Source organism: Penicillium citrinum (assembly GCF_028827155.1).
Source record: "Penicillium citrinum strain IBT 23319 chromosome Unknown utg000005l:1.0-1900146.0:1.0-1900348.0, whole genome shotgun sequence".
NCBI classification, from domain to species: Eukaryota; Fungi; Ascomycota; class Eurotiomycetes; order Eurotiales; family Aspergillaceae; genus Penicillium; species Penicillium citrinum.
In genome coordinates, this window is record NW_026622690.1 from 222,949 (window position 1) to 247,305 (window position 24,357).

The 24,357-nt window shown below is 45.7% G+C and overlaps 10 protein-coding genes across 10 annotated transcripts; 6 read left to right on the plus strand and 4 right to left on the minus strand.

Moving 5' to 3' along the window:
• Positions 1 to 449: 449 nt before the first annotated feature.
• On the plus strand, positions 450 to 1,410 carry N7469_005908 (Fcf2 domain-containing protein; the record flags this gene model as incomplete). The annotated part of the gene is made up of 4 exons (XM_056644827.1): positions 450 to 601; positions 664 to 814; positions 886 to 930; positions 1,036 to 1,410. The coding sequence occupies 4 exons, from the start codon at positions 450 to 452 to the stop codon at positions 1,408 to 1,410; spliced, it is 723 nt and encodes a 240-aa protein (XP_056500065.1).
• A 95-nt stretch (positions 1,411 to 1,505) lies between these two features.
• Positions 1,506 to 2,834, minus strand: N7469_005909 (purine-nucleoside phosphorylase; the record flags this gene model as incomplete). Its single annotated transcript, XM_056644828.1, has 7 exons — positions 1,506 to 1,550; positions 1,604 to 1,883; positions 1,936 to 2,138; positions 2,192 to 2,256; positions 2,333 to 2,412; positions 2,485 to 2,563; positions 2,648 to 2,834. 7 exons carry the CDS (start codon positions 2,832 to 2,834, stop codon positions 1,506 to 1,508), a joined length of 939 nt encoding a protein of 312 aa, XP_056500066.1.
• Positions 2,835 to 3,409: 575 nt separating this feature from the next.
• N7469_005910 (mitochondrial 37S ribosomal protein uS10m) lies at positions 3,410 to 4,484 on the plus strand (the record flags this gene model as incomplete). The annotated part of the gene is made up of 5 exons (XM_056644829.1): positions 3,410 to 3,460; positions 3,520 to 3,632; positions 3,698 to 3,745; positions 3,827 to 4,251; positions 4,324 to 4,484. 5 exons carry the CDS (start codon positions 3,410 to 3,412, stop codon positions 4,482 to 4,484), a joined length of 798 nt encoding a protein of 265 aa, XP_056500067.1.
• Positions 4,485 to 4,955: 471 nt separating this feature from the next.
• Positions 4,956 to 6,399, plus strand: N7469_005911 (tryptophan--tRNA ligase MSW1; the record flags this gene model as incomplete). The annotated part of the gene is made up of 5 exons (XM_056644830.1): positions 4,956 to 5,363; positions 5,437 to 5,517; positions 5,576 to 5,691; positions 5,749 to 5,867; positions 5,951 to 6,399. 5 exons carry the CDS (start codon positions 4,956 to 4,958, stop codon positions 6,397 to 6,399), a joined length of 1,173 nt encoding a protein of 390 aa, XP_056500068.1.
• A 448-nt stretch (positions 6,400 to 6,847) lies between these two features.
• Positions 6,848 to 8,454, minus strand: N7469_005912 (pepsin-like aspartic protease; the record flags this gene model as incomplete). The annotated part of the gene is made up of 4 exons (XM_056644831.1): positions 6,848 to 7,652; positions 7,736 to 7,775; positions 7,852 to 8,170; positions 8,269 to 8,454. The coding sequence occupies 4 exons, from the start codon at positions 8,452 to 8,454 to the stop codon at positions 6,848 to 6,850; spliced, it is 1,350 nt and encodes a 449-aa protein (XP_056500069.1).
• A 1,109-nt stretch (positions 8,455 to 9,563) lies between these two features.
• N7469_005913 (uncharacterized protein) lies at positions 9,564 to 10,818 on the plus strand (the record flags this gene model as incomplete). Its single annotated transcript, XM_056644832.1, has 2 exons — positions 9,564 to 9,883; positions 9,936 to 10,818. 2 exons carry the CDS (start codon positions 9,564 to 9,566, stop codon positions 10,816 to 10,818), a joined length of 1,203 nt encoding a protein of 400 aa, XP_056500070.1.
• A 647-nt stretch (positions 10,819 to 11,465) lies between these two features.
• On the minus strand, positions 11,466 to 12,621 carry N7469_005914 (sterol desaturase family protein; the record flags this gene model as incomplete). The annotated part of the gene is made up of 2 exons (XM_056644833.1): positions 11,466 to 12,249; positions 12,353 to 12,621. The coding sequence occupies 2 exons, from the start codon at positions 12,619 to 12,621 to the stop codon at positions 11,466 to 11,468; spliced, it is 1,053 nt and encodes a 350-aa protein (XP_056500071.1).
• Positions 12,622 to 13,882: 1,261 nt separating this feature from the next.
• rcoA (uncharacterized protein) lies at positions 13,883 to 16,354 on the plus strand (the record flags this gene model as incomplete). The annotated part of the gene is made up of 8 exons (XM_056644834.1): positions 13,883 to 14,003; positions 14,202 to 14,289; positions 14,370 to 14,676; positions 14,750 to 15,283; positions 15,360 to 15,830; positions 15,987 to 16,119; positions 16,192 to 16,267; positions 16,330 to 16,354. The coding sequence occupies 8 exons, from the start codon at positions 13,883 to 13,885 to the stop codon at positions 16,352 to 16,354; spliced, it is 1,755 nt and encodes a 584-aa protein (XP_056500072.1).
• Positions 16,355 to 19,036: 2,682 nt separating this feature from the next.
• On the plus strand, positions 19,037 to 20,573 carry N7469_005916 (C2H2-type zinc finger protein; the record flags this gene model as incomplete). Its single annotated transcript, XM_056644835.1, has 4 exons — positions 19,037 to 19,705; positions 19,803 to 19,856; positions 19,940 to 20,113; positions 20,223 to 20,573. The coding sequence occupies 4 exons, from the start codon at positions 19,037 to 19,039 to the stop codon at positions 20,571 to 20,573; spliced, it is 1,248 nt and encodes a 415-aa protein (XP_056500073.1).
• Positions 20,574 to 21,469: 896 nt separating this feature from the next.
• On the minus strand, positions 21,470 to 24,353 carry N7469_005917 (NCBP1 family protein; the record flags this gene model as incomplete). The annotated part of the gene is made up of 7 exons (XM_056644836.1): positions 21,470 to 22,326; positions 22,389 to 22,570; positions 22,635 to 23,527; positions 23,615 to 23,882; positions 23,945 to 24,051; positions 24,174 to 24,235; positions 24,290 to 24,353. The coding sequence occupies 7 exons, from the start codon at positions 24,351 to 24,353 to the stop codon at positions 21,470 to 21,472; spliced, it is 2,433 nt and encodes an 810-aa protein (XP_056500074.1).
• Between the last annotated feature and the right edge of the window lie 4 nt (positions 24,354 to 24,357).

Here is a 24,357-nt window from a genome sequence, read left to right on the forward strand (position 1 = left end):
GCTGACTGGCGGCGCTGCTCTTCAGGTGATGAAAGAAGCGCGTCGGGTGCCAAGCAGAGTGAGCTGGTTGACGCTTTCGGATGCTTCCCCGCCGGACTGCGACGACCTCGTGGGCCACGCTTAATTATTATGGAGAGTTGAAATACTCAAATATGATATATTATGAGCCTTAGAAATAATTGTTTGCTATTTAATTTACTATTTTATACCTATATAATTATGTAGTACAGTATATAGGATGCTACTAATACAAGTATCTGGTACTCACTAAATGTAGTGTTTGACATGTAATTTTCTTGTACCGAGTACTTCCGGCAATCTCCACATCACGTGATTCACTCACAAAAGTTTGTCCGTTCCGAGCAGCAAACAACAGAAAAAAAAATTCTATAAAATCCGTCCTTGTCCAGCTTGACTGCATTTCCCCCAACACCTTACCTTGAGCAGGTATGGTTGCTTCAACGACTGTGGAGCCAACTGTCCAACCTCAAGATGAGGTTGACTTGACAGATAAGCAGATCCAAGATCTTCTGCTTGAAGCAGAGGGTCGCCTACGCGGTCCCGATGCCCAGCCCAAAGAGCTAGACATTGCTTCCATAAGGTATGATCTAAACATCCAAATGACTGTCTCCTCTAGGTCTGAAGCTAATATAGTATCACTAGGATCCCTAAACTATCCGCTGGATCCTCGCTTCAACCATATGTTCGCCAAGATGACGAGATTTCTACTGCGAAAACAGCAGAGCTTGTTGATCAACGGTACAAGGAACTGTCCAACTCTTTGCACTCTTCTTCTGGCAAGAAGCCCACTCAGGTAAGATATCTACCTTTCTGTATCCCTTCCACCCCAAATTGCTATGAGGAAAATTTTTCCCAACGCATAAGCGCTTGATGCGGCGTCAGCAGTCCGTTTTGGGCTGTGCTGCACCAGTGAGAGCTTCATTTTTCATAGTTACTCTGAGCATAATACCTCGATTCAAATTGTTTTCAAGAGTGTGAAGTTTGGTTCATGGTAACTAACTATCATTTCTCTAGGAGAAATCCACCGCCGGCCCCGACTGGTTTGACCTGCCAAAGACAGAGATGACTACGGAATTCAAGAGAGATCTTCAATTACTTCGTATGCGATCGGTCCTGGATCCTAAACGTCACTACAAGAAGGAGAATGGCAAGGCAAAGGCCCCTGAGTTCTCTCAGGTTGGAACCATCATCCAAGGTCCCACTGAATTCTTCAGCGGCCGTATTGCCAAGAAGGACCGCAAGAAGACCTTCGTGGAGGAGGCTTTGGCTACTGAGCGTGAGACACGCCGCTTTGAGTCGAAGTACCGCGACATTCAAGGCTCGAAGACGAGTGGTAAAAAGGCCTATTACAATAGCCTACGCGCCAAGAGAAACCGTAACAAGAAGTGATCAGGGAGTAGTTGGCATCAATCGGATTGGAATCTGGATGCACTGCCAAGGTCTATACCTATTATCTGGCTTTGTATAAATGGGATTTGCAGGCTTTACGCATTGCCAAAAGCCTTCAACAAAGTCTGCACCACCAATTTCTGCGGTTTTGGTCAGCCCTTATCCCTCGGGGTGTTATATGGAGCACACAAACCTGCATATCTACAGCCGCTGCGCGTCCTGCTTCCAAGACTTCTTCGTGTCCAGCCTTTCCTTCCTCCAGGATTTCGTTCAGTTCTCCCCCGGCCTTATCCTGGAGTATCTCCTCATCTCCACGAGGCACGGGTGCCAATACAGCATTGTTGGTCACCAAACTCATTGCCAGTACGCGAAGACCACAATGTCTCGCGGTGACGATCTCAGGAACGGTCGACATGCCAACAACATCGGCGCCCATCATTCGAAGCATCCGACTCTCGGCTCTTGTTTCGTAACTATTCATCGTCAGGTCATTCTGTCTCAAGCAGGCAGTTCTGTGTCTCTTACGTGGGACCTCCAACGTAAGCATACACGCCTTCGTGTAGCTTCCGGCTGGTTTGAGGGGTAGCAATCTCTTTCCATGCTTGATGCACATAGCGGCGAAGCTCAAGATCATACGCATCCGACAGAGGTGGGAATCGGACGCCAAAGTCTTCATCATTGGGACCTCTCAGCGGATGAACACCTGCAAAGCCCGCCAAGAAAATATGCTAGATCTTATTAGCGATGTAGGAATATTCTCGGTGAAAGAAGATAGCCTTACATCATTCAACAAGGTGATATCACCGACGTTGTAATCAGAATTCAGGCCTCCGGCCGCATTTGTCACTACCAACCCCGTATTAATCTTTGTACACATACTACTGTAGATTAGTCGATCATAAAATGTAGAAGTTGTACTCACAGACCACAGTTTCCACGCCCAATCTCTTGAACACCCGAGTCGGGAATGTAATATGCTCCATAGAATGACCTTCAAAGTAGCTTGACGGATTGAAATTTTAGTAAAAAAAAGTGCATGCCACCAGAATTCCAATTAGATCCCAGTTCACTCACTGTGCACGGCCAACCATCAAGACAGCAGGAATCTTCTGACCAAGAAGACCAAATACCAACTTCCCAGCATGACCAGCGACTATAAAGTATCAGCATTGATCATCCAGCAACCACAGAAAACACAGCAAAAAAAAAAAGAACGAAAGAGAAATGGCAAAAATACCCGTTGGACGAGGAAAATGCGGAATCGAAGTGTAATCGAATTCAGCACGAGGTTCAGCCTGAACAGTCTCTGCCAAACCACCCAAACCAGAACCACAAACAATAGCAACTTGAGGTTTTTTCAGAGCCTCAGGTAAATCTTTAGTCAAGAAGGCGACAGCCTCTGTTGCCCGTTCGAATGTAGACATGGTTGAAAGTGAGGAATTGGAAATATCTGGAGGGAGTAGAGGTTGAAAGTAGAGAAGAGCAGCAGCGGGGTGGATCGTAGACTCCAAGAAATCTTTTGATGTTGCGGAGTCACACGTTGTCTTATTGGTTGAATATGTTGTTGGTCAGTCACAACTTTTACAGTGTATGTAAATATAATCCTGTTGATTTAGGTCAAATGTATAGTATAGCTTAGAGTATTACTCAGATATTGTTCTAATATAGAGGAGTATATGGATATAGGAATAAGTAAATATATAATGTTGTCTGCTAGTACGATCTATAAGATACTCCTATGCACCCAATAGACCACCACTCAAGCTGATTTCAAGTTTTTTTTTTTTTCACAAGCAAGCCTAGCACTTCTACTTCCTTCACTTATTCTAAATCTCTCATATAAAAGAAAGTAAACATCCAAACGAATCGATCCTTGGCTCAACATGGACTCGCTCGACCGTGGTGCAGATTCGAGGCTGACCGCCTTCCGAGCCAGCAACTCCGAAGAAAAAAAAACCCGCTTCAAACAGTCGTTGAAAGAAGACAACAGCCATTGACCATGTTTTCCAATCCAACACGCTCCTTGATCGGGGCTACTAAGCGCCTGAGGGTATTTGAATCCTCTTAGAATGCTTTGTATACCGATATACTGACTGAGTTGTGACTTAGGTGCCCCTGTCCGCCCGCTGGCAATCTACTCCCAGCACCCCCAACGCGACATCTCCCGAGACCAAGACAGCATCACCGGTTGAATCAGTACCAGTCCCCGATAAACAAGAGACGTAAGCGATTGCTCTATTCGAAAGTATTCAGAAAGATATGCTAATTGGGGTGGATACCCATTTAGACCAACTCCCAACCCGGAACAGCCCGCCGAGCAACGTGTAAAGGAATGGTAAGTGGGATGCAATGCATGAATAGTGACTTCAGTCACTAAATGACTACTCAAAAAAAAATGAAATCTCACAATTCCCAGGTCCGAGCGCTTAGGAGCCCTCGGCGATAATGCCCGCCTACCTCGCAGCGTGCAAGCAGTATACATGCGCCCACTCCGAAGGAAGGCCGAGTACGGACTCCCAGTTTGCGATCTCCAACTACGATCCTACAGCGTTGAAAACGTCGAGTTCTTTGCTGATTTCGCTATCCGCGCCGCCTACTACCTTAATCTCCCTGTTTCCGGCCCCGTCCCTCTTCCCCGTATCACCGAACGCTGGACAGTCCCACGAAGCAACTTCGTGCACAAGAAGAGTCAGGAGAACTTTGAGCGTATTACACTTCGTCGTTTGATTCAAATCAAGGATGGTAATCCTCAAGCCGTGCAGGCGTGGCTAGCTTTCCTCCGCAAGCACGCTTTCTACGGCGTCGGTATGAAGGCCAATATTTGGGAACACGAGTCTCTCGGTACGATCATCAACTTCGATTTACGAAACACCTCTTATATCTCTTGTGAATCAATTGCTAATGAAATTATAGATGTCAGCAAAACCATGGATCAATCCGCCTCCGAAGTCCAAAAGACCCTCGAACCTCATCTTTCTCAATTCGGTCAACGCCACGATAACTCGTCTGGAAATAACATTTTCGATACTTTGGATAGTGACCGATTTGCTGAGCGTAAGACTGCTCGCGCTTGATCCTTGCCTTGATTTGTACCAGTGCTCGGGATTTGCATATTTGGGGAACACCTGGGCGTCATTCATATGTACTATTGTCATTTCCTATCGTTTTTTTTCTCTTTATGGCCTAACGGGGCCTTCTGTATTTTACTCCGTCATATCCAGCCCTGAAATGATCACGGGTTCATCCCTCTACTTAAAATTCCAACCCCCCCCCCCCCAAGCCTACACCAGCCGGCCTTTTACAAAAGTAGCATATCATATCCAGTAGCCACTTTATGTCAATTTAATTTCTCAATTGCTTCCCTCACCCAATCCCCCAATTTTAATCTATTCTATACATAGTATAAAAGAAGAGACTGTTCAATTTACATCACGTGACACCCTGCCAACAGCGGAGACGCGGATGTTATCAATTACAGAAAAGAGCAGGAATCCAGGGTGAAAGAAAAGCTTCACGGGGTATCTCATATTTCGATCTGTGCCATGATGCGCACGTCTATCTTTCGCCAGGGCGGTCCCTCCATAAGGATCACGAGTGAGAAGTTCACCCGTCTCCGTCAAGGAGGCTCATCAAAATGGCACCGATTAAACAGCACAAGCGCAAATACAAGCACAAATCCAAAAGACACGATCAAAGAGCCCGTGATATTCTCCGGAATCCAACCAACAGGTGTCCCCCATCTAGGCAATTATCTCGGAGCATTGCGACAATGGGTGAAACTCCAAGATGAAGCGGAAACAGGGACAAAACTTCTTTTTTCCATTGTGGACCTACACGCTCTAACAGTACCACAAGACGCGAAGCAATTGAGGACATGGCGAAAGGAAGCGTTTGCTACTTTACTTGCTGTTGGTTTAGATCCGAAACGATCAACTATCTTCTATCAATCATCAGTAAGTTACGCAATCTGGCGCCACACCACAGATACAAACACACAGCAAAGCGTGATATTAACATTGAAGTCAGGTGCCGGCGCATACTGAATTGATGTGGATCCTCAGTACGGTTGCTTCGATGGGATATCTTTCACGTATGACTCAGTGGAAGGTAAGCAACGAACAAACTCCCATATATAACAGCGTGATGATTAACTTAGGGTTCTCAGAGCAAACTCCAATTACCCGATGATGCAAGTCTTGACGACTCAGAGGCAAGAGCTCAACTTCGTCTGGGGCTCTTTTCATACCCTGTACTTCAAGCCGCGGATATCCTGATCCATCGGTATGAACCTTTACCCGAAGAGCGTTCTATCTCTAGTCTGATACTAATCAACATCAGAGCTACACATGTACCAGTTGGAGAAGATCAAAGACAACACCTTGAATTTTCCAGGTACACCGCAAACAGCTTCAATCATCTTTACGGTCAAATTTTCCCTACACCAGAAGCACTGATCTGTGAGTCCAACCTAACCCAACCCCACCCAAGTTCTACTCTACTCTACCCTACCCTAGTAAACTCCGCTAAAAACCAATCAAAGCCCCCGCAAAAAGAGTAATGTCACTCAAAGAACCAACATCCAAAATGTCAAAATCCCACCCAGACCCACGATCCCGAATAATCCTCACCGACAGCGCAATCGAGATCCAAAAAAAGGTAAAAGTAGCCCTAACGGACTCCGAGCCAAAAATCACATACAACCCTGCCGAACGACCCGGTGTCTCGAATTTAATTGAGATTCTGAGTCATTTCGAGGGGAGAGAATGTCTTGATATTGCGGCCGAGTTTGAAAATGCTAGTCTTCGATCATTGAAGGAGCATGTTGGTGAACGAATTTCCTTCCATCTTGCTGAGATTCGGGATCGGTATGTTTCTATCATGGATGATCGGAGTGGATATCTTGATTCTGTGGCGAGGGATGGTGGTGAGGCTGCCAGGGCTAATGCCGATGTGACGATGCGAAAGGTTCGGAAGGTGATGGGGTTATAAGTGTATAGATTGTCTTGGTGTGTTTGTATAACTGTATAACCGAGGCTTTGAGGCTGATCTACTCTGTGTGAATTATGTATGATATTGTATGTATATTGGTGAATAACAGTCTCCTCTGCTTGAGATATACTCTCTTTATATGCAATATAACTGTTCTAGCACTATCAGTCTATATCATCTGCTAGCATAGCAGCTGGATCAAGCTATATGCGGCAGGATAAGTATCCAGGAGACACATTAACAAAGAAATGAAGTAGAGGAGAGAAAACATCTTCTATAATTATCTAACCTCAATAAATGCTTCAAAATCATGACACATAAAGTAATATCAATAAATCAAAGGTATCCCGACACCACGTACACCAGAAGCATGCATAGATCGACAAAAGAAGAAGAAGAAGAAGAAGAAGAAATGGAAGACATAAATTTCACCAACAACCCCCATCACTCACAGAGCAAGAAGATATCCCGCCCCAGCAAGACCAAGAGCAAGATGTTGATTCATGCCCGTCGCTTTAGGCGCAGAGTTCTCCGTCGTAGTGAAAATGCCACCTCCACCAGTAATACCACCGATTCGTGCCCCCGATCCTCCCACAGCAGCAGAAGTGACGGGATTAGCCACAGCCGTCGCACTCGGGACGGAATCCGTACCAGTTCCGATCTCAACGACATTGCTCTCAGTTGTGTTGAAATTCGTGTTCGCTAGAGAGATTTCATTATTGGCCAGATCGTAAACGACGTACGCGCTGCGAAGGAAAGTATCTCCCAACACGGCAGTACTTTCACCAGCAGGGGCAATGCCAAAGATACAAGCACGTTCTCTGTTATTGAAATAGTAATCACCCATATTGATGACCAATTCATTGACACCAACATCGATAGTCGGAGACGAGAACGTGTAGGAAACATTCACATCCCTTTCAGCCAGACTGCACGGGACAAGACCGATACCATTTGATGAGTCGTACTGTACTCCCAAATCTTGGTAAATATCTTGCACAATACCATCAGGTAAATAAGTCAAAGAACTTCCCGAGTCAAGCAAAACGCCGACAGGCAAAGAACTAGACGAGTAATTATGTGTCTTCGACGAAGTTGACACAGCAACAGCCGTCAAAGCAATAATGAACTCCGAGTACGAATTGCCAAGTTTCTGAATCGGAATAGTCTCCAGAGCTCCGTGGTATTTCGCAGTATTTACCCCACCGAAGAGGATGGAACCGGTATTTGCATCGAGATCATTTAACCAGAGACTGTAAGCGTTGGATTTGATAATTCCCCTTCAACCATTGCTTTTGGAAGGTTATTATATGCAGGATCACCATTTTGGCCGGACTGAACCTCATTAGAAGCATATCCGATTCCCAATACTCCCTCTATCCAAACGTTAGTATTCATCACATCCAAAGAGAAGAGAAGAGAAGAGGGGGGGAAGAGAGGGGTGTAACATACCGGCCGAAGCAGACGTATAACCCACACCAAATTGGAAATTCTTAATGGTTGTACCGCCAATGGTGATAGTATCCGTGACATAGTCACCAACGGCACTGGACCCATCGGCATAGGTGATATTAAAGTCCGACGAGACGAAAGAGTATGAAGACGATGAGCTCGAATCATAAGTTCCGGAATCCTGACAGGGGTCTGATCTGCGTTCGCAGAGTGTGGAATTGGGGGCATTGCACCATAAGTCACTGCTACCGGTATCTAGAACCAAGCGCAATTTTTGCGCCGGGGTTCCTAAAGTGATATTGCAAAAATAGAGAGTTTCCTAAAGAAAAAAAAAAAGAGATATTAGCATTGAATATGTGATAGATCCAGTATGAACTCGGATCAGGGTATAGGGGCTTCTCTGCAAGTTGGACATACCTCATTATCCAGTACTTGACCGACAGTCTTATCGCGCTTCCTCCGAACACGATCTCGAGCCACAGGGTCAATGATATCCTTGCGTTGAATGTCCATGCCGATCACAGCCGGAACATCTCGCTCGTGGAGGGTTAACCCCCACGCAGGCAAGGCAAGGGATGCCCATAGAAACCAAGAATTCCTCATGATGATCTTCGGCTTTCCCCGCGATTTCCTCCCGACAAGAATGTAGTGTATTTAATCGGATCGGTCGACTTTTTGATACTTTGATCTCGTAGAGGAATTGTTGTGATTATTTTTGGTTTTCGCAGTATCTCCGAGTGAAGGCAGCGGGTGAGCAATTGATTGACTACGATCTGAGAGTGTAAGAGGAATGGAAGAATGGAAGACTGTGGGTTGGGCTAAGACGAGAGAAAGAAAATGAGAAATTGGGGCGAGAGAAGACCCAGACGAAGATGAAAATAGAATAAAGTCAAGATCGTCAGGTCAAATCACAGGGCTGTCGTCTGCTGTTGGTGAAGTGGAGTAGTGTCGTCACCAGTTCACGTAGTTACACTACACTACACTACAGTACTATGTATGTATGTATGTACAGTATGTACTGGTAGACTCGGCAGGATTAACCCGAGATATCCGGGAGAGCCGATTAGGCAGACTACTTATACTATATATATACACCTGTACATAATAGTGAATAATCTGACTACCATCCAGAGTACGATAGTGGACCGAATGATTCTGCCTGGTCTACGTATATCCGCCGCGTATACCTTCAAAAGTGGTTGGTCGTCGATGACGCGGTTGGCCCCGCCGAGGCTGTTTTCGGGTTAGCCTAGATGTGAATAATTATATCTAGTATACCTATACTAGTATTCAATTATATTCAAGTATGAGATATTGTCTATATTCAGATGAATAGAAGAAAGGTTATGGTTATAATATATAACTAGAAAAATAGTATAAATGGTAAGTAGTATAGGATGCTCATATATGGGGCGGTTATATATGTGGATGTTACTTACTATTGTATAACTGGAGGTACTATCCAGTTAGTCTTATGGACTAAATAACTAGATATACGAGGACTAGCACCATCTAGGAAATACTCCCACCTATATACACTCCATAAGCACTCGTATTCATATTCAGATCGGCAAATACGAATCAGTAATCACGAACAATCAACAAATGGAAAGTCTATCGAGAAACTACATAGCAGAGCAAAAAAGTTATACGTATGTACGCGGATACACGCCAAAGCTTGGCGTCCTTCGTCTTCGCCTTCACATCTCCCAATGCCTCGAATAAACCCCGCCACCCTTATCAAGGCATACTCCGAATCTCCACTCCTACCACTTCTCCTAAAAGAATGCCGAACCCTCGAATCAGCCCGCAATGAACTCCGCTGGCTACGCGAACACGTCCTCCGCCCCGTCCCGCACCAACACCAACACCAACACCAACACCAACACCACCATAACCCAACAACCTGGAAAACGCGTCTCATCTCCCTATGCCGCAAAAGATCACGCGGTTATCCGCTCCAATACATCCTCGGGGACCAACCATTCGGTGATCTAGAAATCCTCTGTCGTCCCGGCGTCCTTATCCCAAGGTCCGCATCCAATAAATAAAGACAGACTGCGAAATCCGCTAACGAGATATAGACCCGATACCGAAGCCTATGTAATCAAAGCATCCAAGATTATCGCCCAAATCACCTCAACCGAACAAAATGATTCGACGGAGACAAGAAAATCCAGATCAACCCCTTTACGGATCCTAGATCTCTGCACCGGAACAGGCTGTATAACTCTACTCCTGCACGCGTTATTAGCGCCTCAATTCGATAATCTGCGTATTATGGGAATCGATATCAGTCCCAAGGCTCTAAGCTTAGCCCGATCAAATCTAAACCATAATCTCCAGCAAGGATTATTATCTCCTTGTGCATCGACAGAGATTCAATTTCACCGCGCTGATGTCCTAGCACATCCTTCAACTCCACCCTCAACTTCAACTTCAGTTTCAGAATTCGATACCTCACCACCCGTGGAAACAATTCTACAAGAATACTTCAATCACCCATCTGAAACAGACAAAGTTGATCCTCTTACACAAAAGAAAGTCCAATGTGATCTACTAATTTCCAACCCACCATATATATCAACAAGAGACTTTCGAAACGGAACTACATCACGAAGTGTCCGACTCTTCGAACCCAAAACCGCTCTTGTCCCTCCTTCACTATTACCGAATACCCCAAACCACACAGCTCAACACACTGATACAAGTCGTGACCGACCAGAGGATATATTCTATCGGTCAATTCTGGAACTAGGCTATAAATTAAAGACGAAGGTTATTGTTTTGGAATGTGGCGATATTCAACAAGCTGATAGAGTAGTGGATATGCATCGTTCTATGACGAGTGATGAAGAATTCAGTGTACAGGTTTGGCCGTTTACCAAGGAGGATATGTCATATTATGGATTTCATTCTGGGGAAGGGTCTCGATGTGTGATTATTCAACGGGGTTGTACCTCGTGAATAAAGTGAATATACTCCTAGATAGGATACACATGGGTCGGATTAGTAGCATGAGACAGGTGTGAAATGTAATCTAAAACATTCGAGTCCGATTCCAGAACGAAGATCATGAAACAAATGATTAGAAACCTAAATCTACTTATTGGTTCGATCATGAATGTACCTGATTATGGTACCCACAAGACTTTATACAGAGCCTCAAAATAAAGTTAAAAAAGCAAAGAGAAAGATCTACATTAAGCGCTGTCTAACCCTTCAGAAGATGTACATGATAAACGTATATTAAATGTATTTAAACGAGTTCAAGTACAAGTAAAGATATTCCTGCAATCATGAAAATGCATTCTGGTCATCATGCTGAAAACTATATACAGAGAGAGCAGACCAAGACCACTGGCCTGGGTCCATTTTTGTGATTATTAAAACATGTCTAATGGGTGTGCGCAGCGCAAGATTAATATACCTGAACGGAGGAGCCGTTGAGAAAGAGGGAGAGCGGATATAAGCTCGTAGCCCAATAGAGTTCAAAAGAAAACATGGTCAGAATAGAAAGAATCAGACTTCGCTCTGCATAGAGACAAATTTCTGAGTTTGGCGTATATGACCAAGATGCTGGCCTTGGCGGATAGTGGCGACATCGTCAACACTTAAAGATCCTTCTTTTGCTCGGCAGAGTAATTGCGGTCATCATCGCCTTCAACCGTCTTGAGAATTGACTCCATCTCCTTTGCTTGACGCTTCCACTCCTGGTCACCCATTTTAGTCTCACGACGGAAAAGCTCCTCATTAGGCTTGCGGTAGCTACCGCCCATCCGGTCCCAGAGTGTAGTGAATTGCCCGTAGTTGTAGTTGAAATACAAGTGGTGCATAGTGTGGCAAGCGGCACCGTTCACAACGGGGCTATTGGCAACGTACTCGCCATCATGAATGAAGACAGTCCACAGATTGATGAAACCGAACAAGAAAACATAAGCCAGTTTCTGAAGAGGAAAGATGAACGGGAAAACATGGTACGGCACACTCTGAGACCATCCATCAAGAGGGTGGAAAGCGTGCGAAGCATAAGGGCTAGGCATGATCCACTTATGATGCGGCTTGTGCAGAGTGCGGTAAACGCGCGGGTGGTGCAAGCCTCGATGAATCCAGTAAATGAAGAAATCGGTGAAACAGATGAAGAATGGGAATTGCAAGATACTGTAATATGGGAACGGTTCTTCGGCGACGGAATCGTAGAGTTTAGCGTATCCGCGGACTTCCAGGACGAAGAATGGAGCAGTCAGTAGAGCCATCGGGGGCATAGCGCTCATAGCCTGTTTGATTTCCATGGCGATTTGATTCTTGAGGAATTTGGGGTGTTTGTACGTGGTTTTGTCCCAGATGAAAATATAGGAGAGGGAGGCGACAATGAAATAAACGAGAAGACCGAAGATCCTAAATTTCACAAATATTAGTTTCTCTCTCTCTCTCTCTTCATGATTGTTTTCTTCTCGCGAAAGAAAAAGCAGATCAAAGATCGAGGGGAATGAGCGCATACCAAGTGATCAGGAAAAAACTGGTGAATTGACGATAGATGTTATTCCGCGGCCAGGCACTGAGATAGGCATATTTGGAAGGTTCCAAGTGCAGAAAATGAGTCGCAGGCTCATAGATAAAAGGCTCAGACGCGCCGAAGAGAGCAAGCGAACTGTTGGCGGCATTGGCGAAAGCCGGCAAGGAGACGGAGGAGGATAAGGAGGTCGGAAGCAGGGAAGAATAAAGGCGATCACCAACAAAGGTGTCCCAGATTTCTAGGATAATATCCATCTCGACTTTCCACGAGTGTCAATGAAGTGGACAGTTGTGGGGGGGGGGAGAGAAGAAATTGAGAAAAGGAAAGGAACAGAGTGGGTTGAAAGGGAACAGAGTCAAGGAGGGAGAGATAAGCAAATAAGAAATTCGGCATCACACCAGCGCGGAACGGGGTCTGCCGTTAATTCTTAATAAGCTGAATATACAAGTAAAAGGGGTATTACAATTGAAAATACTACTGCAGTAAGTATAAAAAGAGTTCAACTAATCAGCCCATTGGTAGTAATGGGCTGGTACCTGCATACACCACGCCATACTCATTATAAACCAATTATACTATTCCAATCATTTGTGCTGACCTTGCACTTTACTATACTATGTAGTATGTATGTATGTACTTGTATACATTCGACTCAAATTCTCAAGTGGCAATCCTCAATTGGTGCCTTATTTATAAGGCACCAAGGCACTCACTTCTCCGTTCTCACATTTACCCTTACACTCCTACACATATGTAGTAATACTGTATGGTGGTGCTGTACTCTACTATACACTGTACTGGAATATACTCCACTCCACCCGATCCACAATGCAAATTGGCTGCAAAGCTCTTCAGCGATCTGGACTCTACATAGTAGTATCATACGGGAACGGGTATGTCTACAGTACATAGTATGTCCACTTAATGAGTATTAATCTGTAACTCTGCTTTCTTCTTTAGCTAGTTCTATTCTATGTTCTGTCTTCAATTTTTTAATTTTTTATTTTCTATCTTTTTTTTTTTTTTGCAATTGTCATTCATCTAATTAATTCTTTCAATTGTTCTGACGTAGTTCTTGGCTCGGCATTGTTCGTCTATCGCCTGCAGCCTCGCTTCTCGCGCCAAAGACAGCCGCCCAATTCCACCTCAACCCCCAAACTCAAACCTTCCCGCGAACCCAGCCTTCTCTTCCTCCTCCCTCCCCCCCCTCTTCCTTATACGCTCGACTACCCACTCCCACCACCCACCTCCATCTCTCTACGACTCTCGTTACTTGAGTGAGGCTCATTTCGCTCGCCCTTATTGTCGTGGCTAGCTGCGTGGTGTCATCCACCAAGCAGCATTGCCGCCTCAGTAATTTAGCTGTCATCCCAGAGACCCTATCCACCTGAGCTACGATCCGTTGTCGCGAGCTGTCGCTGATCCTGATATCGCCATCAAAAAGGCCCATTGTCAACTCGTCTGATTTAATTATTGCGCCAGAAGCTCTTCTATCTTCACTCCCCCAATATCATCATGTATAACGCTCACCGCGGGATGGTTCCCGCTCCCAACTCTCGTCTGACGGAGTTGCTGGATCAACTGCGCCAGGAATTCGAGAGCCAGTCACGAAACACCGGAGAATATGAACACCAGTGTATGTTGTGATTCTTATCTTTTTTTTTCTCACTTTTATCTCCCTCCTTTCTTTTTCTTCGATATCCGAGGCCTCACTCAATCCTATTTGCTCCCTCTCCGTCCCTTTTCTTGCCATTTCAGCAAACTACCGCCAGTCCATTGGCCACGATGACTTGGTTACGAACCTCGCTGAAACATTTTTTTTTCTAACGGATAGACGCAGTGACCGGTCAGCTCCAGGAGATGGAGATGATACGCCAGAAGGTCTATCAACTGGAGCAGACCCAGATTAAGATGAAGCAAGAGTATGTCTTTATATACCTCTCTCATTATCCCGATCGATCTCGCGTCAACGGATCGTCACTAACAAGATTCTGCGCGACAGCTATGAAGGCGAAATTCGAATGCTGCGACATGAACTCGAATCTCGCGGCGTCCAGCCCGTCTCTCACATCGCGGCCACGCAGCATACTGGTCCTCAGGCCCAGCCTCCATCATTGGGCCATGGCCCAAGCAATCTATTCAGTGGTATCATGACCAACCCCGGAGGTAGTGGACCCGGTCTTGCCCCTCCCCCTTCCCAGGATCAGCAGTCCGCCCAGCAGACCCTTCAACAGCCTGCCGCGACCGCCCTGCCTGGTGCGCCGCTGCCCCCGCAGAGCTCATTTGGAGGATACCCGCCTGGCGCTGCTGTGAACGGTATGTGAGAGTGATTGGGGATATTTGCCGAGTAACTAACGTGTTCTTGTTTCTTTCCCTCCTTAGGTTACGGCCCCCCCTCCTCCTCCCACTGCATCCCCCGGCCCGGGTAAGGCTCGTCGCGCAATTCCCGGCCCCGCAACTCCCCAGCAGACACACGCTGCCACATATCCGGATCCTCGTGCCTCGCCGCAGATCCCGCGACCTACCCCTCCCAACCAGTCAGTTGCTCGCACTGAGCGCGTCGGTAACATGCTTGCCAACTGGAACCCCGAGGATCTACCTCCATCCCAAAAGCGCGAGGGTACCGATTGGTACGCAGTGTTCAACCCTGAGGTGCAGCGTGTACTGGACGTTGAGCTGGTGCACCACCTCACCCACGATAGCGTGGTTTGCTGCGTTCGTTTCAGTCGTGACGGCAAGTACCTGGCCACTGGTTGCAACCGTTCTGCTCAGATTTTCGACGTCACTACTGGCCAGAATGTGGCGACACTTCAAGATGAGAACGTCGACAAGGACGGCGATCTGTATATCCGCAGCGTCTGCTTCAGCCCTGATGGCAAGTACTTGGCCACAGGTGCCGAAGATAAGCAGATCCGAGTAAGTCTCAGTCCCTTTATAACCAGCAAAGGCTTCTTTCTTTCGTCCGGTCACTGTGTTTGCTGATCAATTCAAGGTCTGGGATATTGCCGCGCGCACCATCAAGCACATCTTCACCGGACACGAACAGGATATATACTCCCTAGACTTCGCCAACAACGGCCGTTACATTGCCTCAGGCAGTGGAGACAAGACCGTGCGTCTTTGGGATATTCTTGACGGCAAGCTCGTCTACACCCTTAGCATCGAGGATGGCGTCACCACGGTTGCCATGTCTCCCGATGGCCACTATGTCGCGGCAGGCTCGCTGGACAAGAGTGTGCGTGTCTGGGACACCACGACCGGCTACCTGGTAGAGCGTCTGGAGAACCCCGATGGCCACAAGGACAGCGTGTACTCGGTTGCCTTTGCACCCAATGGCCGTGACCTGGTTAGCGGCAGTCTGGACAAGACTATTAAGCTCTGGGAGCTCACTGTCCCTCGTGGCATGCACCCTCACAGCGGCGTGAAGGGCGGCAAGTGCGTTCGCACATTCGAGGGCCACAAGGTTCGTTTCATCCTCTCTATCATTCCCCATTGGATCCGCACGGGCTTTTGCAAAGATGCAATGGCTATGCTACTGCCTTTTTGCTCCCATTCCCTCCTTCTCCTCCCCCTTTTTTTTGAAGAGCTCCACTGATTGACTTTTTTCTTTTTACTGCAGGACTTTGTGCTTAGCGTTTGCCTGACGCCTGATGGCCATTGGGTCATGAGTGGTTCAAAGGATCGTGGGGTCCAGTTCTGGGATCCGATCACCGGCAATGCTCAGATGATGTTGCAGGGACACAAGAACTCCGGTGAGTCTAAACGATATAAAGTTCATAAGAGAGGGAGAATCTTGAATGCTAATATGATTTCTCCGCGGATAGTTATCTCGGTGGCTCCCGCCCCAACTGGTAACCTCTTTGCTACCGGCAGTGGAGATATGCGTGCACGGATCTGGAGGTGAGCTTCCCTACTCTTTTTGTATGACTATACGAATTGGTTTACTAATTGAACCGCTCTAGATACTCGAATTACACTGGACGGTAAAAGGGTGGCGGATGCCTCGGCGCAATTTGACTTGTTTTGCTTTCTTCGCAGCCATCTTTGGGGCTCGAATTTGTCGGAATTCTCTCTTATCTCATTATCACCCTCTTATTCGATTTCTCTCCTCTTTGATTATCATGTAATGCCTTTTTCGCAAATGCACCAGTAAAAATTATCTCAAATACTTACGTTCGTAGATAGACCCTCACCACCATCATTCCCTCTCTATCATGCTGAATGACCACACAGACCCTTTCAAAGTAACACAATGGAAAAGGGGACCCCAAAAAAGTAAAACCCCCTGTCCGTCCGAATCGCCACAGAGCCTCTAACTATGTATGTAGTAACTATCTCACTCTGGTCCGTGAGGTAGGACAGGATCGTGACCTATCGACTTGGATCGACTGGGACGAAATCGATCTTCCTTGATTCAGCCCCTCCCCCTTAAATGACTCCGCTCGTTCCCTGTACACACTAATCCCATCCTGTAGATACAGTACTTTATCCTCCGCCCAGTTTGACTGGGTCCAGGCCATCACATCACACCAACTAAACTTAGATGGGTAGGTCTCTAATGCAGTAGGCAAATGGTTTTGTTTCGCGGATCATCGGGAGGCGGAGTCTAGTGAGTGTCAGTCACGGTGACAGGCTGATTATGCGAGTTCGATCTACCATGCCTCCGTGGTCCGTACTCTGTACTAGGTTACTCTGTATACCGAACAATTTCCTTGACTGCTGCTTAGTTGTACTGCTTACTGCTTACGGCTTGTCTCGTGATCTCGTGATGGGCGATCAATACGGGGGGAAGGGAGGGGGGAGTGGAGTATCAGGAACAGATCCTATCGAGTTAGATTTCCGGGGCGTCCGCTGTCACTTACTCCTCTTCTTTACCCTCGTACTGTGCATTATAATGAGTACTGGATGTATTCCGTATGGAGACTCTGGATCCATTTGCTGAACCTATTTGGGTAGGAGTTCGTGACCAGACACCGATCCCTGCAGGAACCGTGTTCAGGACGCCTTCAATGCAAGACGTGCAGGGGATTATTATACGTATAAATCTTTCTATCTGCTATTCTCCGGGGATCTCAAATTTACGCAATCTTTTTGTTCTGGGGAAGTCTTAAAAAGATACATAGATTTGTCGATTTGATCATACTAGAAATGAGTATGTCTCTAATACCCGTGGTATACCCATACATATATATATATCACCACCTGGTGTGTATGGGCATACACACAGTATATAGTAAAACCAGACAATACTATGGGTCCATGGAAATGTACACAGACAGTATTTTCACGATGACAAAAAAGAAGGCAAATGGCAGCACCCACAAGTATCACGATACCAAGACAGCACACTAGTTAATTACAGTAAAGATCAGCGTAGATCTGGAGCTGAAAAGCGATCGGGAGAAGATCAGTGAATTTCCAGGGGCCATGGGCGGCTAACCAGGATAATTCGATTGGGGGGGGGGAGGAGGAATCGACGCTATTGGTGACTATCGGGTACATACATACAGTACAAGACTCCATCCATACATCCATACAGAGTACTCTAATGAGGCTGCTTACTTGACCTGTCTATTTGTATTTTCGTATGAGTCTGTACTATGTATGTATTATATATTGTAGTATAATCACCTGCAGATCCCTGGTCCACTTTGAAAGCCCGAAGGCCCGGGCCGCCCTCGAGGGCTGCTTTCTTTTCCCAAAAGAAAGTATCCTGATTTAGTATATTTGTAGAGTTGTTGAGATGGTGTTGATATTCTATAGACATCATTGTTTATATATATATATATATATATTCATATCGTGAATAAATGTTATAAACATAGATATATTTTCTGGAATAAGAAAGAGCGACCAACAATTAAAGTGGACCGCACCTTCCAATTGAGCTCGCCAGTCGCGGCTGCGAGTATTTTTTTTGGTGGCTCACCGAGACTTTCCCTTCTTCTTTTCTCATCCAATCCATCAAGCCACTTCCAAGTGGATTTATTCATCAATCCAGTAATTTGATTAATTTACTAATTGGTTTTATTTTGAATATTATTTTGAATAATATTATTTATTTTAATATTTTTTTAAAAAAAAATCTTTTTATATATTGTTATCCCGCCACAAATGATGCGTCCACGATGCTGCAGCCTTCAGGTCCGCCTCACCCATGATCCCTGGGAGATCGCCCATGCACGCTTGGCCTCGAACTGGTCTCCTTTTCTTTGGGAACGTCATACAAGATATTCTTGGGCCCGGGTGATCATCACTAGTTGTCAATCTTCATCTTCACCATCTCCTGCAAGTGACTACAACTCCTCGTACGAAGTACACTACATATATAGATCTGCCAAATCCCTCCACTCCCCCCACACCCCTGGCCCCAGGTACATCCTCGAGCCTGTCTTTATATTCCCCAGTTCCTCCCTCAAAAAGCAATCAGCTTGGACGAAACCCAAATTCCTTTCTTTTTTTCGCTTGAGGGTTCATCCTAGCTGCATCAAGAGGAAGTTTAGATCTATATCCTCTTTTCATATCACTTCTCACTACATACAAACTCAAACCCGGATACTTCCTATCGCTTCTGTGGTGTGTGAGGTCTTTTGGAACCAGGGACGACAAAAGAAAAGAAAAATCTCCAAATAAAAAGGAAAAAAAAAAGGATTACTTCGTGCTGAAATCATGGAAACTGCCGAACCAGTCTCTTATGATTTCCACGGCGTGGGTGCATTCCCTCATCGTCGGGCCATGGACTCACCTCTATACCCTTATTACTCCCATCCAACCTCAGCTTCATATTTGACACCATTTCATGCGCCAAATCCCCCCTCATACCATTTTGGCTCTTTGAACCATCAGCAGTCCCATCCATATCATTATGTGGTGGCCAGCCAGCCACCACTCGGCTCCTCGCGCCTGACAGAGCAACCGCCATTACTACCTGAGATCCGCCCAGCCAAGAATGCTATTAGTCAAGTTGGCAAGCCTGAGACTAGCTTGTCATCACATCTGGCAGGACTTCACAAGGGATCTTCTTCTGAGAAAAAGGATGGTCCCTCGGCTGAATTCTCGACTGAAGTCGACGTCCTGATGAAAGCAATTCAAGCAAAACCCTCGACTTCATCATCACCAGTCCAGCAATCACTGCCTCCTCTTCAACAACTTGCTCCTCCAGGATATCCAAGTTACTCAATGTCTCCACCACAATGTCTTCTCACTAATGAGGGACAACTATCTCGATCTGGAAAGAAGCGCAAGTATGCATGCACATTACCAAACTGTGGCAAAAGTTTCGCCCAAAAGACTCATCTCGATATTCACACACGAGCACATACTGGGGATAAGCCATTCGTGAGTAAATCTTGCAACCTATCGCCTTTTCCCTCTCGATCCGAAACAGCTTTAGTGTTGCTTTCTGGATGAAACATGTGCTGACTAGAATTCTCAGATCTGCAAGGAGCCGTCATGCGGGCAGCGTTTCTCGCAGCTAGGCAACCTCAAGGTAAGCCAGACCCTTCCCCCGCCTGCATAAGATTTGATTCAAAAGTACATAGTAGCTGACGGCTGACATTTCAATCTACATAGACCCATCAGCGTCGTCACACGGGAGAGAAACCGTATGAGTGTGATATCTGCTATAAGCGATTTGCCCAACGGGGCAATGTACGCGCTCACAAGACCACCCATCTAGAAGCAAAGCCATTTACTTGTCTTCTGGATGATTGTGGCAAGAATTTCACTCAATTAGGCAACCTCAAGGTAAGCAGCAACAACTCAGCGAGCTCAGCGAGAGTCCAGCCCTTCGTATCCTCAATCTATGAGACATACTGGACTATGACATACCTAACATTCTCACTCACACTCACAGTCCCATCAAAACAAATTCCACTCATCAACACTCCGCACATTGACGCTTCGATTCTCTCAAATCAGCGAGCATGGACCCGCAAACCCTCAAGACCGTGAATTATGGGAATACTTCGCAACATTATACAAAAACAGCAACAAAGGAATCAAAGGTCGTGGTAAAGACCGTCGAATTTCAACAACAAAGCGACTAATGACCGGCGATACTAAGAAGAGACCTCCATCAATGGAATCAGATGATGATGGATCACAGCCTCGGAGGGGAAGTTATGAAGATGGAATGTCGATTTATACTCGTGGATCAAGTAGTGATGCAGATGAACAGGGAACATACTTTCTTGATCGACGATGATGGTTTAAAGTAAGGGCTCACCATTGACACGGTGTTGAATGTTCATTTAGTCTGGAGACGGGGTTTTAGTATAGATCCTTCTACTGGTGTAGGAGACGTATCTATTCGGGGTTATGGGATTATGCTTTATTTGATTAAGATGTATATGATACCACGAGGGATTTCGATTTGATCATTCTACTTGACTTGATTTGATTCTATTTGTCTCTTTACCCCCCCAGAGTATTACATATTCTTATTCACCCTTCGTATTATCTAGGAGTGTCGCCACTGCGGTTGGGCTGAGGTTGTACAAGATACGACTATTGAAACGATTAATCCGGACCTGTGCTGGAGACGAAAGTCACGCAGTTTTAGAGTAGAATCAGCACTGATGCTCACTACAAAGGTTATTCAAAATATCATTAGCTAAATCTATCAACAGAGAAAAAGTATACGAAGTTAACTTCAACTTCCAGGGTAAACTACAGAGCACGCGAAGGAATGCATGGCAATTCAATCCAAGCCAAGCCACTAAAGCATATACACTTTCAGATGATTTACATATCATATCCATAGACAATGACAATGACAAATAATGTACTGATTTATACTCCGTACTGTACTCTTCATTTACGTCGTACAAGATACTCCACATCATTTCATTCATTTACATAGTACTTAGCACGGGGCTGTATGTATACCCGCCTTGTAAAATAGCCCAAGTCACACTTAGACATCATCCATACTCTACTACTCCGTAGTACATGATAAACTTGAAAAATGATACCTATCATTATCTAGGTGAATAACATCCGGGCATATCAATCCAATCAATATTTGAGGAAATGAAAATAACTAAGGTACAATATCATTTATCACCCAACTACAGTACAATAAAACCAGATCAACCCAAATCATTGCGCACTAACATCACCATCAACATCAGCATCATCAATCTTCACATCCCCATCACCCTGCGGCGCAACAGTTCCAACAGGCACAGCACCAGCCAACGCATCATTAATAAAAGCCTCTTCAACACCAAACTTCCTCCTAAAAACCCTCAACCACCTCCGACCCCATTGTCTAATAATCGCATCCTCAGGAAGATCCCCCGAACCATCCCCGCGTTCCATAAGTTCATCATTACTACCCGCAGCAACAGAAACAATGGCATCTTCCAAAAACTTAAAGAGGGAAGCCATTTCAGCACGTTCACGAGAAAGCGTCTCATCAAGAACAGAAAGTTGAGGTTCATAAAGATTTGTTTGAATCCTCGCCGCAACAATCTGTCTCATCCGATTCGTAACTTTACCAATAGTCGCAGAAATCATTTCGAAAACGTGTGGTTTGGAAAGAATCGTTCCAGCAGCAATATGTTCTGTAAGAGCCCATTCCAGAACAGATTGTGGGGAGAGAATGGTGTAATTTAGTAATTTATCAATGATATTGATAGCGATACCGGGTTGATCAACCCAATATTCCATGACGGAGGTGATGATTTGAAGTCTTGCTTTTGGAGAATCATTTCCGATGGCGAGGAGACGGTCTTTATTCCGTTCGATACAGGATAAGACGTGGGAGAGGGATTTAGATCCGACGAAGCAGATTGATGTAACGAATGCGTCTGTTGATGGGATCTTGACATCTTCGACGCCTTGGTTTTGGGCTTGTTCCTCGATGGATGTGATGACTGGTTCAATTTCTTCGTCTCCGGCTTTTTTCCGGATAAGTTGGCCTAATTCTTGACCTTCTTTCGAGTAGGGAGTCACTATAGAATAGGTGTTAATTTGGAATTTTCCTGTGGGATCTTGTACGAGGTAATTAACTTACTCTCGGAGAGATACTTGAATTCTGGAGTATCCTTCTCCTTGCCTTCAGTGATCAGAGGAATGTATGGCTCTGGAAGTGTACCCTTGATACGTTGAGCAAAGCTCAAGCGAATCTCCTTGTCCAATGCACCGTGGATGAAAGCCATCTTAGGGTGGATAACGGGGAGTTCGAGATCGTCGACCCTGGTGTGTAATTAGCAAAACCGCAATCATTGATTAAGGAAAGTAAAAGCGCTCTTCGACTCACCATTCGCTCCACTTCCATGTGAAACCGAAATTGCTTAGATGGTGAGCAAACCAGTCCAGGAAACGGTTACTCAGTTCCAAATCCATTGTCTCCAAATTGTTATAAAGGAAGCGAATAGCACGACCCAAGCTTGGCGCGATAGCTGCAGGAGCGATCTTGCAGCATTCAGTCAAGACTGAGTGGTAGTAAACGAGTTTATGCTCCGGGGTGGGCAGTTGATACAACTGAGAGAAAACAGCATCAACAGCCACATCCTCCGGTTTCCAAGACTGTCCGTCACCAGCTAGATCTCGCATGCGATCGAATGGAGTCGCACGCTTGACAAATGTGTAAGGAGTGAAGTAGCAGTCAACATCGATGAGATACTTGGCGGTAGCGACTCTGTTGAAATCAAGCAAGTTGATAGTATCAACCAAGGCATCGCGCAAGATAGACGACGTGATATCCGAGGTCGGAGGCACCGTGTCAATCTCTTGATTGGCATAGACTGAGAGATAAACTTCCGGGAAAAGAGGTCGAGGACCATTGGGAACCGGATTCGGAACACTGATCTGAGGGAAAGGAACCTTGTTCTCAACATCAAAAGGCTTTTGCTCCTCATTTTCCTCTTGCACGCTCTTCCATGGACGTGGCAGACACTTCAATTCCCAGCCACGACCAGCTTCGGCTTGGAGTTGACTCTGCATCAAGCTAATCACACTGGGGCCGGCAGCTTCCTTGTTCTCATCCGGGCTGAATGTATTGACGAGATCGACCAGCGCGTGGGGGGTGGATGCGATGATATCGGTTTTCTCCAGAATGGCCGAGGCTTGGGACTCGAAGCCAGTTGCTGGGGAAGACATCACATAAGGGATTGTGAATAGAATCACCTTGACGAGTTCCAAACCGAGAAGCTATAATTAATTGCATACGTTAGCATAAAGCTTTACCATCGTATCCACCACCACCACCAACAGCCATAACTTCTCACTCCCACTTACATCCTCAGAGGAAGCCGTCTGGAGATCAACCGCGCGAGCAAAGAACTCCTCAAGAAGTGGGAAGACACCATCACCCTGAAAGATAGGTTGAAGGCTACCCAAAAATCGAATAAGAAGCTTAACCTCGCGCCAAGATCCCAAATCAATATATTTCTGCAACAAATCACCAGCCTTTTTAAGGACTTCCGCACTGATTTCCGGCTTCAAATTGTGAACAGCTAGGGTAACGGCGGCAACGAAAGGGATTTTCATCGGTTGTTCCAGGACACTTGAAAGTCAAATCATCAGCAACCAGCATATAGCATCAGCGAATCATAAAAATAAACTTACAGATCAAGAGAAATATTCACAAGAGTATCTTTCAACTCGTCATCCTCAAAATGATCCGCAACAGACCTCGCAATTCCCAATATATCATCTTCAACTCTCCGCGCAGCCTAACAAACGCGCATTAGTCTAGCTCCAACAATCTCCACGCGAACACTCAATCTCCAACAAAACCCGGAGCAAATATAAAATCACATACAGACTCAGCAATAGTCAAAAGCTGTCTCCGAACCTGAACAAAAAGGGGTTCTTCATATCTGCGTCGTTGAGGTCGACGGTCATAATCGTCGTCATCTGAATATCGTCAGCCCTGTTTCCAGCTATTTCGAATGATGATTGTAAACATACCACGGTAACGACGCTTGCGACCACCTCCACGATAGCCATTATTACGACGATCGTATTCGGCCATTGTG